The sequence below is a fragment of the Tripterygium wilfordii genome, chromosome 14 (genome assembly GCF_013401445.1).
Source record: "Tripterygium wilfordii isolate XIE 37 chromosome 14, ASM1340144v1, whole genome shotgun sequence".
NCBI classification, from domain to species: domain Eukaryota; kingdom Viridiplantae; phylum Streptophyta; class Magnoliopsida; order Celastrales; family Celastraceae; genus Tripterygium; species Tripterygium wilfordii.
In genome coordinates this window covers 10,111,980-10,128,894 of record NC_052245.1, presented here as the reverse complement: position 1 = coordinate 10,128,894, position 16,915 = coordinate 10,111,980, and the positions used below count along the sequence as shown (strand labels likewise).

The 16,915-nt window shown below is 36.9% G+C and overlaps 1 protein-coding gene across 1 annotated transcript; it reads right to left on the bottom strand.

The window, feature by feature from the left end:
* Positions 1-210: 210 nt before the first annotated feature.
* LOC120015301 (beta-amylase 1, chloroplastic-like) lies at positions 211-3,368 on the bottom strand. Its single transcript, XM_038867667.1, has 4 exons — positions 2,654-3,368; positions 1,964-2,174; positions 1,418-1,528; positions 211-1,330 (listed from the first exon to the last, which is right to left on the bottom strand). Exons 1-4 carry the CDS (start codon positions 3,271-3,273, stop codon positions 530-532), a joined length of 1,743 nt encoding a protein of 580 aa, XP_038723595.1. The 5' UTR covers positions 3,274-3,368; the 3' UTR covers positions 211-529.
* Between the last annotated feature and the right edge of the window lie 13,547 nt (positions 3,369-16,915).

Genomic DNA, 16,915 nt, shown 5'->3' with positions numbered 1-16,915 from the left:
CGTTGTTAATTGTTACGAATTGAAATTACCTATAATAAAACTCTTTGTATCCCTAACAATTTTTCCATAATTGTTCATAACAGTTATCTAATTACATTAAATTACATTATTACGTTATCTAATCACATTGATTTTCATTATTACATTGTCTAATTATATGTTATGACTGAATTTGTTAGGAATACGTAATGCTCAGTTAACAAAGAAGAGTACCCTTGCTACCATAATTACCCAATCCATTCAACAACAATGAAAACACAGGACCAACCACATCATAACATCAGAATGTCTGGCTAGATTGTGGAACTGATACAGTTATCTGATGCTGAGGATTCTCATTCTGTAGTTACAATATTCTACAGTGCTATAGCCACATGACTAAAACTAAAGGAGCTATAGCAAAGCAAGGAATTAGACACTCATATTACTTAAAAGAAATGCCAGTCCAAGGCCATCATCCCCATTAGTATGATCCGTGCACTGAAAGCAAAAGCCTAATCCAAGGCCGTGATTCCCCATAGTATGATTCTTAGTGCATGAGAGCAACAGCAGCCTCCTGCACCAAGGGCTGGGTAATGTGCACAAAATGCTCGGCGTCTCGCTCCACCTGTTCCCAACATCTGTTAGCCTCCTTCCCTTCCTTCATCTTCTTCACAAATGACACGAACCTTCTCCAGTTATCTGGTTGGAACAAGCTGGGGTTCATCCTCAAGTATGTGAATGCGCACATATCTTCCGAATTGCCATCAATATTTAAAGATGATGCTTGTAAGATCTGTTCGTGTGCATAGTCATCATAACGTGGCAAAGCATTTTCCCCTGCAAGTGGAACCTTGGCTTTACGAGTAGCTAGAGCCACTTGCCTGACAAGCTTCTCTGGAGCACAGAGGGCATCTTGGGGCTGCTCGTGATCACGCATCTCGATGCAGGTGAAATTGAATATTGCACCATGGCGTGCCAACATTTGGGCAATAGGAAGGTAACCATCATGAAATCGTGTGTTATAATATCCAGCTGTGAGTTCAGGAGCATGGGACCGAGTACCATAATGCCAGTGAATTCCTGCAACCTTAACTGAGATCTTCACACCAGTATTCTCAAAGGTTGACGAGGCTGAGGTTAGTATTCTCTCACCGTGATCTAACAGCATCTGAGAGTACCAGGTAAGAAAGAATTCACCATAAGTAGTCGCCCAACCACCACCTTCCTTTCGGAAAAACTGGGTGTCTTCCGGCCAATTATTGTAGTGACCAGCATCTGTAGGGCCTGTGCTACCCCATTCTGGCTTCCCAGCAGCTTCAGCTGCAGCTTTTAAGCCGCTGAGCATGTACTGCATTATATTGCACATGTTACTATGTTAGCCAACGACAAAAAATTATTTAGTATCAGCGTTCTGAAAGAGATAAGCAGTGATTACCTTGTCAAAGCACTGGAATGCTCCAATTCCTGGAAATTTCCATGTCCCATTCTGTTCTGGATATGAAGGGTAACGAAGCTCACCTGCTGGACCCATTCCCACTTGGATTTCCTGAATGGTACAAAATCAAGAACTCAGAATACAATTTCTTGACATGTTATAGAATTCTCAAATAAAAGTCACGGCAGTTGATAGAACATGCAGAGTGCCACAAGGATGCATTTTGTGCAATTCATGAACCACCAAATTTTGTTCATAAAATATAAAAGGAGATTCAGGATTTTATTTCAAAAATAATTCAACGGATATACAGGTGTGTTCCCCAACAAGATATCAAGTGACACGTTTAAAACTTCAAAGTCAAGTTCGTAGTGTAGTGTTAACCAAGGGATATTGAAAAACAACTTTAATAAACAGGATCCTTCAATAGAAGTTCTAGTGGCTATCAGTCAAGCAACTTATATGAGGATATAAGCAATCAAACCATAGCCCTGCAGCACCAAAATGCAATAAATTTGTAATTGTATATAAGGATTAAGCAATTACCACAATGGTGTCACCAAGAAGATGTTTGAAATTGTCTCTGAAAGCACGCATGAAGTCAGCATAACACTGGACAGGGGTTCGACCCTTAAGGACAGGGAGGGTATCACAGCCAAGAGACACATATTCATAATTTCTCCTCCCCCATTGATCAGTGTACGCAAGGTCTGCATCTTTGTCCATCTCCTCACCAACCCACTTGGGTAGAGGAATACTGTACAGAAAATAGACATATTCAGAAAAGAGATGAATTTTCAAGTTCCAATGATCAGTAAATGACATTCCATTGTTCTATACAAGGCGGCAAACATCAAAACTAAATTTACCTGCTATTCTAGATTTAGACCTCATTACGTTGATTAAGGGAATAAACTAAATTCAAAGGGTCAAAAGTACGTAGCAGTAATTTATGGAAAAATAAAGTCAAGCTATGAAATCCCCTCAGGCCCTCACCAAACCTTTCTAGACAGCTAAAATAAAGCTTATTTACTTTTCAATAGATCCCAAATTCCCGAGCTCCACGTGAGCTCCGCATTTCTTCCCATAATTCACATGTGGACCCTATCCTTTACGGAGACGGCAAGTCCACAAAAGCATGTTCAACGCTCATAAATTAATTTTTCAAAAATAATTCAAAGCAAAAGCAGAAATTTTTAAAAATAATAATAATGAAAAAGGAAGAATGCTACGCACGTTACAGAGTCACCGACGTTGCCGCCACACTGGTGGAAGGACATGACAGCCTGCACCTTGAGGCCATGGCGTTTCGCCATCTCGAGCAACTCCGTGTAGCCTCCCCAATTGTACACACCAGGGCCATCCTTCTCCACCAGTCCCCACCACACGTCCATCATTATCCCCTCCACGCCCGCACTCTTCAACGCCTGCAAACTCGCATTCATCGCTTTCCTCCGATTCACGGTGTTCCCCATGGTCACGCTGTCTAGCGGCATCATCACATAAACCGGCACTCCCTTTCCCTTTTCATGGGCACTCCTTACCTCTTTATAATATCTCTCCGCCGCCGGCGCCTCCATATCCACCGCCAGAGCTTCCGTAACAAACGCTTGGCAAGCAACGGACAGATCCGCCCTTATTCCGCCCATTACTGGCGACCGACAGGGACTCAAAGGTGGCGATAGCGAGTCGACGTTATTCCGATTCTGAACTCGGCAACGTATATTCGCCACCGGCGACTTCCACACCGCAGCTGCGCTGACTGCCGCCGTTGACTCTCCTGATGTCGCAACTCCCTCCGCCTGAATTGGAGTTCCGGCGAGTGCTCCAATCTGATGCGTTATACTCATCGACATTTGTAATAAGAAAAATTAATGAGGAATTGAAGAGAAAACCGTTAACTTCTTCTTCTTCTCTGTTTCGCTTAGTTATTTCAGCTCAACTATTGACAGATTTGAATGTGGTGGGAGGTTAAAGGAGGAGAGGTGTGGTGCATATATAGAGATGGGAGCAGATAAGATTAAATTAATCTTTGATCAACCGTAAACTTCGCGACACGTGTAACAATAATACGTGGCGGAAGGAGAAGCGAGCGAGGTTGCGACGGCTACGATTGCTCAGTGGATGTGACAATGGACGGTGGAATATCACTGCGCTTTGAAACTTCCAGCGAGCGGACGCGGCTTTTGTTTGGGACTGAGATGAGAGAGCGCCCATATGCGTTGGCGACACGTGTGTGACAGCGACGTTGTCACATGTCCGGCGCTTTCGGGTTAAGAGTGTGAGATATTGTTGGGGGTGTATGTATAGGTGTCTTCGTGAGTTTTAACTTGTACGGCTGCTTTGACGTCCACGGAACAAGGATTGTCTGTAAAGAAACCGAAACTAAAAAACAGGAGATTTTGATGGGATTGACACGTGGCAATGACGATGGATTCTGATTTGGTTGATCGGTGGGCCATGGCTAAATCGGATTGATATGGAGAAAAGGAGGCACCATTATTATCTTCTCCTGCTTCAGTTGATAGATGCAATGAAATGAGACCCACATGAGATGTGTGGTCATTATTTTCCGGCCGCTTAAGGTTTTGTGCATTATTAGAGGTGTTGGTTCTGGATGATGCCAAATTTGTGAACCAGGATTAAAGTCTTGGATTTTATTTTCGTTATAAAATGTTTCAAATAAACAACTTAAAATTTTAAAATCGGTCCATATTTATCACTCGGGCATATTTTTGGGGATTTTGGTTAATCAATGTGTTGATGTCTCGTGTTGATCGTTAAATACAATTATTTTTTCCTAAAGTTGCCAAAGTGGAAAATAGAAATATTTTTAAAAAAAGAATATAATGAAAATTTATTATCTTCTTCTCCATCCTAAAAATTCCTAAAAAATAAAAACTCCAAATCAAATGTACCTAAATCAAAACCATTAAAAAAAGAAAAGCGCGATTCTATCGTCTCCGACAAAATCTAAACCTAAAATAAGCAAAAACATAGTTGAATTTAATAGTTAAAGTGACACATAAGCTTGTTGATTGAACGAAATCCTCAAATTTTGCCCAAGTGACCATTAAATTTTAGGTTACTCAATTTAAATATTTGAACTTTCAGTGACCAGAATGAAAACTTAGACATCTTTCAGTGGCCAAAATGAAATCCTGACGTTGTTCTTATCACAGTGAGTATCGTAGTCCTTCAGTATGAATCAAGGGATGAGAAAAATCTTTATTTTGGCATGGTTGGGTACCAACCCTTGCAAGAATCATAAGTTGGCTTTAGTCGGACAACATCTATCCACTAATTGTAGGTAGGAAAGAGAAGGCAATATATCATTCCTTTGATATGTTCTAGACCTTTTGTGTCACCATGAGATTTTCATGTGTCTTAATTTCAATCTCTTTCCTTTCAATATGTAATATGTTTGATACCTATATATTTTCTTTATCTTAGATGAGTGGCTCGGGAGTTTAGCCTTATAGTGAATGCCCGAGAAGGGAGGCTCTTGTAGAGTGATGGTGGTTGGGGTAACACGATGAGTGGCCGCATGAAATCGCCTTTGGTGCAGGCACTCATGTATTTTTTTTAAAAGAAAAGGATTAATTTATTTTTAAGTTGGTAATTGTCCTTAGCTGTCAGTCCACATCAGCTTCAAATTGATTTTTATATTTCACATAAGCGCATTGATTGTCTAAAATTTAGAAAATTTGCTCGAGTCATCAAACTGGAACAAAGTTTAACTTTAGGTCATTTACTAGAAATGTTTAATCTTTTAGTGACCAAAAATTAAATTAATCTGAGAAAGATAATCGCATCTCACATGGAGAAGGGTTGGGAATATCAAAATTCAAAAGTTCTTTTCATATTGATGATGTGACGTTTTACTTACCCTATGATTAAATAGACTCTCGTAAATTGCAAAACGTATTTCAACAAACCTTATTATACGGAAGTCGGAGAAGGGTTGGGAATGTCAAAATTCAAAAATTCTCTTCACATTGATGATGTGACGTTTTACTAATCTTATGATTAAATAGACTCTCGTAAATTGAGTTTTTTACCAAAATAACAATTTCACTATAAATAATTACCTATATAACTATGAGGTGAATATTTACCAAAATAATAATCCACGCCATCCCGGATGGAGTGATTAGCTTTAGATTTTTACAATCACACGATCTACGATAACGTGATTCTATTTACAATTGGCACACCACTTTGACTGGCGTGACTATTGTACATATGGAAGTTACACCACTTTAAGTGGCATGACTCTTGTACATATGAAAGTCACGCCACCCGTGGTTACGTGACTATTGAAAATAGGAAAAGAACGCCATCGATAATGACGTGATCAAAGAATAGTTTAATTCACGTCATTCTAGTTTGCGAGATTGTTTAACCATTTTCTCACATACCACAGGTATCACCACCCACCCGAGACCTGTTAATAAGCACCACATAACATACACAACAACTCAAGATAAATACAACATAGACATGCTCTAATAATCAATACAAGACATGCACAACAAACAAAATAAATCCACCATAGACATGTCTTGCTTGTATCCATCCAACTAAATATTTGGAAAAGAAAAACATACAATAGATAATTCAAACAACAATAAAAACTGAAAGATGATAAATATCATATGATCTGGTGCCTAGTCCATGTCGTAGGAGTAGTAGATTGACCAGGCTCATCTTGTGTTAACTATGGGGCATGCATTGTAAAGTCAGGTGTACGAGAAACACGACTGCGTATATGTGATGGACATCCTAGAAGCCTACGACGATGCTGGGGTGGAGCATCCACATTGCTTATAACCTCCTCAAATCGATGACCCTCACCAACCTCTTCCAGAATGTCGCGGCAAGACCCCAACCAATTAGTTGCAATGGAAGCAACGAACTCATTAAGTGCATCACGTAATGTATTAGCAGCTTTTCTCGCTCCCGTAAATTCCTCGTCGATTTGTAACATAAGAACGAATGTTATCTATGAACCATCACCAATTATCAGAACTTTCTTCATCTACAATTGCTAACATAATGGAAAAAGTCCATTATCCGTGTCGAATGCAACTGTAATCAACATTTTCCCCTTGTATTTTCCATACAAATGAGTTCCATCAATACTTATTAATGGATGACAAAAGTGGAAGCCTTCGATAGAAATCTGCAACGCCTGTAAAAATCTAGGGAGCACGTTGTATGAATCTTCAAATGTACCAAATAATTTCTCCATCACCTTTTGTTTTGCAACCCAAGCCTTCCTGTACGACACCAGGTACTTCAAATGTGAGCAAGCATATGCTTGAATAGCTGCTATGTTAATCTTCAAATCAACTTTAACAATATGAATCACTTCATCTACAATATACTCTGCATCCAACTATCAATGTCCATGATGTAGTGAGGTATTTGTGCAAGTATGACGACCTTTAATAACTGTTATCATCCACAGGTTAAATTTTTTCTTTTTCATTGCTTGAAGATACCAATTGTAAATTGGCTCTTTCACGTAAATCAATTGCAATTATGCTTTACTTGAGCGTTGCGTCTTATACTGGGAGTTATTATGAATATGTCATATCTTCACTACGCGAATTAATTCTTTCTTGTTTCCAAAAACTTCATTTACTGCCAACGTATCATATGGACCCTGATTTTGCTTATCCCAATCTCGGCACACTGGATACTCCGCTTGACTAACATCGCCAAATTCAGGTACCATCTCCTCCAAATTTGGGTGTCCATTTTCATTGTCGATTCCAAAATCAATATTCAACCCTACATTACCACCATCCTCCTCGTCATCGTCACTATCATCAGTATGAATGTCGGGCTCATCCTCTACCAACTCATACTCATTGTTAGCAATTGCTTGCTCAAAGTGATTGTCGTCTCCCATACACATTTATGGGATTAGATTTAGGTTAACATATGACGATACTTGTTCATATGAACTACCAATGTCTATTTGAGTATAATGAACCCATGTTGATGATTGCTCTTGATTTTGTTCATACTCATCAGCAATTGAAAATCCACTAGTTACATTTCGATCCCAAGGCGATGTCATTATCACCTCCAATCTACATCACATATAAATTATACTATTAATGCACTAAATAATATCTTTACCTAACATAATTATGTTTTCTTCAACTAAATAAATGCTTAATTACTTTTCTTAAATTAGTAAACAATCATAATTAAATATTATAATATCCTAAACACTAATTCCATTTCAACTACACAAACTACCTACACCACTACAATCAACCCTACACACAAACAAAAATTTTAAAAAATAAAATCAACCCCTACACATAAACAGATTTACAAATATACAATGTAACAATTAAATAAATAAAAAAATTAAAAATCTCACCTTTTGGGTGAGACTGCAACCTGGGCAAGATCACCTTGGATGGGGGTTGATGCGGCTGTGGGAGGGCTGCGGTGGGAGTGAGGCTGTGGTGGGAGATCTGACGTGGGAGGGCTGCGGCTGTGCCTCGTGCGGTTGTCGTTGGTGTGTGTCAGTGGTGGTGGTGCTTTCGCGGCAGCAAATGGTGTGGGTCTGTGCAAGTGTGTGGGAGATGGAGATGGAGATGGGAGAGAGATGGTCACGCAGTTGTGTAAGGTAGGGGTGGGGTGGGGTTAGTTTTTAACAAGTCACGTCGTTAAGTACAGCATGACTATACAGTCACGTTGTTACAAACGACATGATACACAATATCCACAGTCACATCACCATGGGTGGCATGACTTTCATATGTACAAGAGTCATGCCATTCTGAGTGGCGCGACTTCCATATGTACAATAGTCACACCAGTCAGAGTGGCGTGACTCTTGTAAATACAATCACGCCATCCAGGATGACGTGATTGTAAAAACCTAAAGCTAATCACGCCATCCGGAATGATGTGGATTATTATTCGGGTAAATATTTTCACCCCATAGTAATATAGGTAATTATTTATGTTGAAATTGTTATTTTGGTAAAAAGCTCCTCGTAAATTGCAAAACTTATTTGAACAAACCTTATTATAGGGAAGCCGGATCATCGAGTCTTTTCTTTCCCATAGATTAATAATGTGGGTTGTTGTTATAGAGAATACTTATTCCATGACAGTTCAAAATTTAAAAAAAGAAAAAGAAAGAGAGAGTCTATATATAGACCCATAAATTTTTTTTTTTTTGAAAATACCACAGATAATTATGCTCTATAATCCCATTTTATATTTCGTTATTGCTAACTCAAACCTTGGTTTCAGAATTTATATACAAACCCATAAATTACTCTCTACATGCCCATTTTATATCTCGTTATTGCTAACTCAAACCTTGATTTTAGAACCCACTCTCTACATACTCTTAAGCAATTAAGCATTCTCGTTAACTTGATGGTTTGATTGACATATTTATGATTTTTGAATTTTTTCATTCTGAACCCACCATCGTTATAATATTTGGTAAATATTCTTATGTCACTAGCTATTATCGGTAATAGCTAATATAGACTCCCCCAAAGTGATTCTTATGTCAACGGTTGAATTAACTGTACATCCGATGCTTTGTTAAATTTCAAGTACTCAACAGAACAAGAAATAACAAAAGATATGCAAGCATTGAATGTTTAATAATTAAAATTAAACACTAGTTGAATGTTTATTTAATTATCCTTTCATCTTAACTATTTTTTTTAACTCTTTTAACTGCATTGAATCTATTTCAGCTTGTACTGTCTATACCTTCATCTTACCGTCTATACTTTAGAGCATTTGCAATTTTGATCTCTCATACATCCAATCAGGAATTCTTTTTTTTTTTAAGAATAACCATGTTTATAATAAATTAATTAGCATTATAACAGATTATTGAATTTTTTAGAGAAATGACCATTGTCATTTGTACTTTTTTCTAACAATAAAGACAGTAGCGTCATTATTTTTCTTTCAAAAATAGTCTATTGAAGCTACTATTAATAGCGTCATATATTTTTCCTTGGTCAAACAGAGATGCATGCAGTGCAAACCGTAAAATGGCAGACATGGATCGAGTTCCAGAGTGAAGCGGCAAATAGACCAGAGGATGCGAAACTCAACTTCGTCACTGCGACAATTATTCGAACACCTCTCGAGCATAAAAATATTATCCCGAACTCCCAAAGTCGCTAAGAAACAAGGCAATTCAACTACTCCCAGAAATCAACTCAATCTTTTTATGACCTTTGGAGAGGAAAAACAATGAGCCAGGACAGCTGAATTAATCAGAGAAAGTTGTCAATTACATACGAATCCAGAATCGAGAATAATAGGGGGAATGCACCAGTGGGTTTGTCCCATGGTGGTTGTCAGGTTCCCTTCACCGATTTGGCCCAAATGGATTGGGTTTAACATATGGTGGCTTGGGTTGGGCTTTCAAATATTTGACTCGTCACTCGAGTGAAGCTTGATTTGGCAAATGGGCTTGGTGTAAGTGGAACTCAAACTTGGCTTGCATTGCCATTAACTTAAAGGAAAATGACCCAATTTATGAAAGTTGGACACATGAATCAAAGAAAAAAACACTTTACCATATGAGTATTTTTTTTTCACATAAGTACCTATTTTAAAAATTAATAATTACATAATCCTACATTATGCATGGATCTAAATAATACTTAAATCTAAGACAACTACTCTCCATCTCCACCGTTGTCACGTTTGTCTCAATTCCCTTCTCCACCAATGCCATTGTTCTCCTCCATCTCCACCACTACCATTGCCACCGTCGCTCCTCCACCACCATTGCACCTACACAATCATCTTCTTCTTCTTCTTTTTTTATTCTTCTTCTTCTTATTATTATTTTTATTAGAGTTCGTCTTCATCTTGTTAGATTTGAGATATAATATGAGATCTGATATCGTAATCTGAGTTTAGATATGAGATCGTATGTTACTGTTTCAATGTTACAGTAACATTACGAGAGCAAAACGGGCCAACTTCGGGTCTCCCTTTCCGATAGACATTTTGGTCGGAATCTGGTTGGACATTGTGCGTCTCAGTAAAGGGAGTCTAACGCCGATGGTAATAATTACCAAACCAATCATTTCGGTAATTGAAATAATGATACCATTACCATTACCATTACCGGTAATGTCAGTATACTGATTGATCGATAATAGTAAACTGATAATTGATAAATTTATCAATTTTTATAACATCTTTCAAAAAAAAAAAGATTGCTATATCCAATTCAATATCCACCCAGAAACAACAATATTATACTATTATATCAATCTTTAGAAAAAAATCCTAAAAATCAATTACCTAGATCTATTTTCAAGTGATCCAACGGTTACACTTAAACAAGATTAAAAAATAATAACAATTAATATGTATTTAATATATATGTTGGTAATCGATAAAATTTCCGATGTTGAATTTTGATTACCTTTATCAGTAAAAACATCATACCGAATAATTGATAACGACATACTACTATAGTGTCATTTTCGATAACCAAAGACTCTGTAATAATACGGTATTCAGTATTTTACCGATACTATAACAATCTTCATTGAGATAGGGCACACCATGAACAAACCACGATTGAGACGAACTCAGACGAGTGCGAGACTCTGTCAGGAAAAAGTAAGTCCAGCTCCCCCATCCCAATCTTCCAAAGCTTAAAGTAAGGAATGACTGTCATATTGTCGTCACTAGAAGGTAGAAACAACCAATGAACTTCAATTTGGGTAGCTAGTCCTTGGTGGAGTCATTCAATGCGTTTATTGTCTTTCAGTCATATCGCTAGTAAATTAAAAAAAAATTAAAATCATAAACCAAAAGGAGGCTTTGGCTAATAAAGTCATATCTTAATTTTGTCGTATATATACATGCATGCATATATATATATATAAATGACCAAGTAAAGACTAAGCTCCAACCCACAGTAGTGACTTGAGAGGGGGGCCTGATGTTTTTTGTGGATGGGTATTATTTATTGTAGGGTTTGAATTCTTGGAATTCAAGCCTTCTCTTATGAGGTTGCAGCAGTTGCTGTTGGAGGAGAAATTCTAACAATAGACAGACTATGAGAAAGCGATTTCAGCTCTCACTGGGTGCATAGAAAAAGGTGAGATTGGTTAGTGGTCCAAGAACCCAAAACTAAAAGAGGTAACATAAATGATGATTGATGGTCTTGCTTTCTCTCATCATTTGGAGTTTGATATATAAATATTGGCCCAAAAGGAAAAGGGTTATTCTGAAATTTGGATTTTGCAGGAGAGTGTGTTGAAGTTTTACTACTCTCTCTCCCATATAGAGAGAAACAAACAACTCACCTAATTCCCACCTAAGCTTAGTATATGGTGGGTTGGTTTGTTTGTGAGTGTTGTGTATTTTTGTTGTTGGTTTGGCCTAATCTCTCTACTGTTTTTTTAATAAAAGAGGCATAAACAAAAGCCAAACTAGAAAGGAACAAGACCAAAACAATGGTCAGGAGGCTCATGCTTGGTATCCAACCATATCTGCACCACTGGAAGGAAATAAGTGGGAATGCTGCCGGAAAGATTCCTAGCCGTGACCCATTTGGTGAGACCATCCGCCCAAGCGTTCTGACGCCTGCTAACCTTTGAGAGACTCCAATTCGGGATCCCTTGCAAACTGTCCCTGATATCATAATCATACTCAACAGTTTGATAAGATGCATCCATTGGCCCTTTGAACAAACATCTGGTGACAAAAAGGAAACTAATCAAATGGTGAACATAAATTTCATATTTCACAAATCATAATTCATAAATAAAGTTTCATTACCTTGGACTTGGAGGCTATTTAGTAACCAAGATTTGCCACAAGTCAATGCTTCTATAGTGTTCGATTGAAGTCGACTTCTGTGCTTACTCACCACTCTTCCTCCCATGCTGAAAGCTGACTCTGAAGCTACACTGGAGATGGGGATAGCAAGAATGTCCCTAGCAATCTTTTACAATATTGGATATTTAAGTCCATTGCTCTTCCACCAAGCTAAGATTTCAAACTCATTCATAAGGGGCAAGTTTTTCTCACTTAAGTAATTATCCAACTTATTTCTTCCAAGTTCATCCTCATTTTGTGAAATAAAAGCTTCAAAACCAGGATCATTCCAAGAAGATTTGTCAGAGTCTCTGACCTTATTAAATGAGGATGAAGATTCACCAAGCCCATGATTATGATCTTCTTTGTCTTTCATATATCTACTGTGATACTCATAAAACAAATCATAACAAAGGGTTTGAATCCTAGAAATCTCTTCTGAAGCTGATTCTTTGTAAAACTTAGGAAAACAATATTCCATTAACTTCAACTTGTATCTAGAATCCAACACAGTAGCCACACTCATGACATCACGGACAACATTCCATTATTTATCAAACTTTTCAGTCATGGAGGAAGTATTTTTAATAATAGCATTTGAAGACTCATACCATTCACCCAAAGAAATCTTTATCCCACACACTATTGGAAAAAACATTTTTGCAGCTGGATATTTTTTCCTAGAAAACATCTCCGTGGTGTTATGAAAGATCTCCAATTTTTCGCAAATAATTTTTGCCAAATCCCAATCACTCTCACTAGGCAAACATTTATAAAGAGACTCTTTCTTTTTCAAGCGAGTGAAGACATCCTTATAACCTATAGCAACAATAAGCATCAAATATATGGAGTTTCATCTAGTCTTGTAGTCAAGTACTAATTGTTTAGTACTTGTGATATGCAATTGACGTGCGGCCTCTCTAAAAGTTTGCTCTCGTTTAGGTGATGCAGCCCAAAATGAAACAATGTTTCTAACATTTTCAATGCAATCCTCAATCTCCGACAAGCCACGTTGAACAATCAAATTCAAAATATGAGCACAACATCGCATGTGAAATATCCTTCCATCTAAAATAAGTGAACATGCATCAAGCTTACCCAACAATTTCTCAATGATTGCATCATTAGTTGAACAATTGTCCAAAGTCAACGTAGATAATTTTCTGTCAATGTTCATTTCTAGCATGCATTCTATAAGAACCTCATAGAGAACTTGAGCAGTATGTGGACAATGAACATATACAAAACTAGACAAACAATTACAAAATAATTAACAAAGATTGCATGCTCTGAAATTAACAATATACAAACCTAGACAAAAAATAAAATTGTACCGTAAAATTATGAAATGATTAAAAGAAATAATCAATAAAATTGTACCTTAAGATGGAACTCTGCATCTCCCAATTATCATCGATAAAGTGAACCATGATAGCCATGTATCCTTTTTTCTGGTTGGAAGAAGTCCACATATCTGAAGTTAAAGCAATTCTGCTACTGCTATTTTCCAGTATCTTCAAACAATTCCTTTTCTCATGATCATAGACCTTGAATAGATCAGATCTTTCTGTACTTTGAGAAGGAACCTTAAACAATGGTTGAAGACCAGCTGAAAATCGTTGAAATCCAACGTGTTCCACCATTGAAATAGGATATTCATGCAGCATAATCATATGAGCAAGGTCTCTCCTGGAAGCATTTTCATCAAAAGAATAGTTTCCCACCATAAAATTTGCATCCCCCTTTTTCTGATTATAAGCCAACAATTGCTGCTTTAAATCTTTAGTTGTCCTGAAAGCACAATTCTTAGTATGTGCATTGAAATGAGAAGTCCCATTCTTTGTATTGCCTGAAAGCCTCTTCTTACAATAATTACACTTAGCATTTTCAACTCCGTTTATCATAAGTTGAGTAAAATGGCTCCTAGCTTCTGATGTGAATCTTCTTTTTTTCACAATTTGAACTCCACCGGGAGAAACATCAACATTACTAGTTGCTGAATTACTTTGCTGAGAAGAATTCTCATCAACATTTATTGGTGTTTGTGATGGTTGCCCACCTACACTATCAACAATAGGTTCTTGTCCTACTGGATTGTTTTGTTGATCAACCATTTTCTGTATTTCACATCAAAAAATAAGAAACAAAGCTTTGGGGCTAAACTGAATGTAATTAGTAATTACTAACTTGACTATTAGAGGATCGAATGATCGATGGGCTACCTTGTTAGCAGCTACCAGCACATGCGTAGCCTGTCAGAGATGGACGACAAAGAGAGGTGGAGATCGGGACAAGGTAGAGCGGTGGAGGTGTGGTCCGTGTGGAGCCAAGCAGAGAGATGGAAGACTGAACTCTAAAGTGTGAAGATTGAGGAGCGGCTGTAGCCTGTACGTAGGAGATTAAGGGCTTCAAAAGTTAGGGTTTTTTTTTTTTTTTTTAAATTTTACAAGCTTTGACCTTTGAATAATTAATTAATAATAATTTAATTACTAATTGTTTTGGTACAAGATTCAAGATATACCTAAAGGAACTAAATGTATTATGGGTTAATTTGGTAACTAGAATACTAGATTGCGTATGAATGTATGACTAATAATTAATAATTAATAATTTATGTTACTTGCAAATAGTGACCGAGTTAGTGAATAGTGAATAGTGAGTAACCATTAAATAATTAACTATTAATGGTTTAGGGTCAATAAACTCTAAGTATTAGTGTGTTAATGGTTTAGGGTTTAGGGTTCAATATACCCTAAACCCTAAACAAAACAACTAATAGTTACTCTTTTAGGGTTCCCTAAACTCCATAAACAAAGCAACTAGTTGTTAATGGTTTCATAAACCCCATACCCTAAACAAAGCAACTAATAGTTACTCTTTTAGGGTTCCCTAAACTCCATAAGGAATTAAGGATCAATACCCTAAACAAAGCAACTAGTTGTTAATGGTTTCACAAACCCTAAACCCTAAACAAAGCAACTAATAGTTACTCTTTTAGTGTTCCCTAAACTCCATAAGGATCAATACCCTAAACAAAGCAACTAGTTGTTAATGGTTTAGGGTTTAAGGTTCCACAAACCCTAAACCCTTAACAAAGCAACTAATAGTTACTCTTTTAGGGTTCCCTTGGGACCAATAGGATCAATAGTTCAATACCCTAAACAAAACAATTAGTTGACATGCTATCATACATTCATAATTTCATACTAATGGAATAGAATACTAATTACTAAAGGAAGCAATTAGTTATTGATAGATTATTAGATTACTCAAATATGAACATATGATGATATAATTGTTCATAAATGGATTAATTGTATTAGCGTAATATATTTTATAATGGATTAATAAGTCAACAGATGGATTAATAGTTCAATAAAAAAATAGATGGATTAATATCATATTAGGTTATTGATGGCCAAATATAATTGGTATGATAATTATTCTTAGGATCTTATGATATTATCAAGATATAGCAGCCACATAAAAAATACTTTTGAGTTGTTATTATTTTATTGGCTTTCGAGATTACATATCCTGACTTGGCAAAATATAATTGGTTAAATAGATATGTTGTTGATAAGATGGTAACTTATTCTTATCTCTTAGGGTTTTGTAGCTTTTGTTGGAGGGAATAAATATAAAAGTAAAACGATTGAAAGTTGGAGAGTTGAAAGTTGAAACAACAGGTCCAAAGCTACCCTCGAAAATCGAAACCAAAAGACTGAGTTGCCGTCTCTCACTGAAACGTGTTTGACACTTAATCTTCCCAACTCTTTTTAAATTTTCACATTTACTAATATTTCTCTTTCTCTGTATCTCATCTCCAAGTCTCCAACTTCCAAGACTAACTCTCCTATATATAGTTAAATTCGATTCTTTCACTATACAGATCTCCTCATTCACTTCTCTAGTTCTCTAATTTACAGATCTCCTCTTTCACTTCTCCTGTTCTCCCACTTTGTAGATCTACCAGTTATTAGTCAATTTCCCTTTTGATTTCTCTGCTAACCTTGAGCCAATATGGAGCCGGCGGTGCTTTCCAGCTTTCCACCCTTTTGTGGCGGAGATCTTTGAAGTTCATCCTTGATGAAACTTTAGGAATCATGATCTCCGCCCCAGGGGTGGAAGGCAGGCTTGTACCGCCCAAAGGCAAAGGGTTCTTTGTTGTTCCTGTACATTTAAGAATTGGTTAACTTTATTTGCACCTAAAAGTGTGACAATTAATTAGGTGCAAATAACATTTATCTTAAGAATTTTGTGTTGTTGGTTACTTCAATTTGTTTGTTTGATTTCTCTTCTTGGGAAATAATAGAAAAATATTATAAATCTATTTTAGTTCAAATGTTTGTTTGAAATTGTCTATTGTCATTTGTCCATTTGATTTCTCTGCTGATTTGTATGATGTCCATTTTCCATACTCCATATTCAGGATTAGTATATTTTATTTGCGGTTGTGGAGGCTGACTTGTTGAGGTCATGTTCAATAGATGGCTTGGACACAGTTCTGGACCTTCTGGTTCTCATGCATTCGAGGTCTACAAGAACAAGGTTGTATGGATTGATCTATTGCACATTATCAATTGCTGATAAACATCTTGTACTAGATCAATGATCCATTTGTGAATTGTGGTTGTA

Bases quoted from the DNA above. Each gene is read 5' to 3' on its own strand.
- LOC120015301 (XM_038867667.1), bottom strand. From the start codon at position 3,273: ATGTCGATGAGTATAACGCATCAGATTGGAGCACTCGCCGGAACTCCA. The intron at 2,175-2,653 runs GTGCGTAGCATT...TTTTCTGTACAG, and splicing joins AACGTCGGTGACTCTGTAAC to TATTCCTCTACCCAAGTGGG. The intron at 1,529-1,963 runs GTAATTGCTTAA...TGTACCATTCAG, and splicing joins TTCTTGGTGACACCATTGTG to GAAATCCAAGTGGGAATGGG.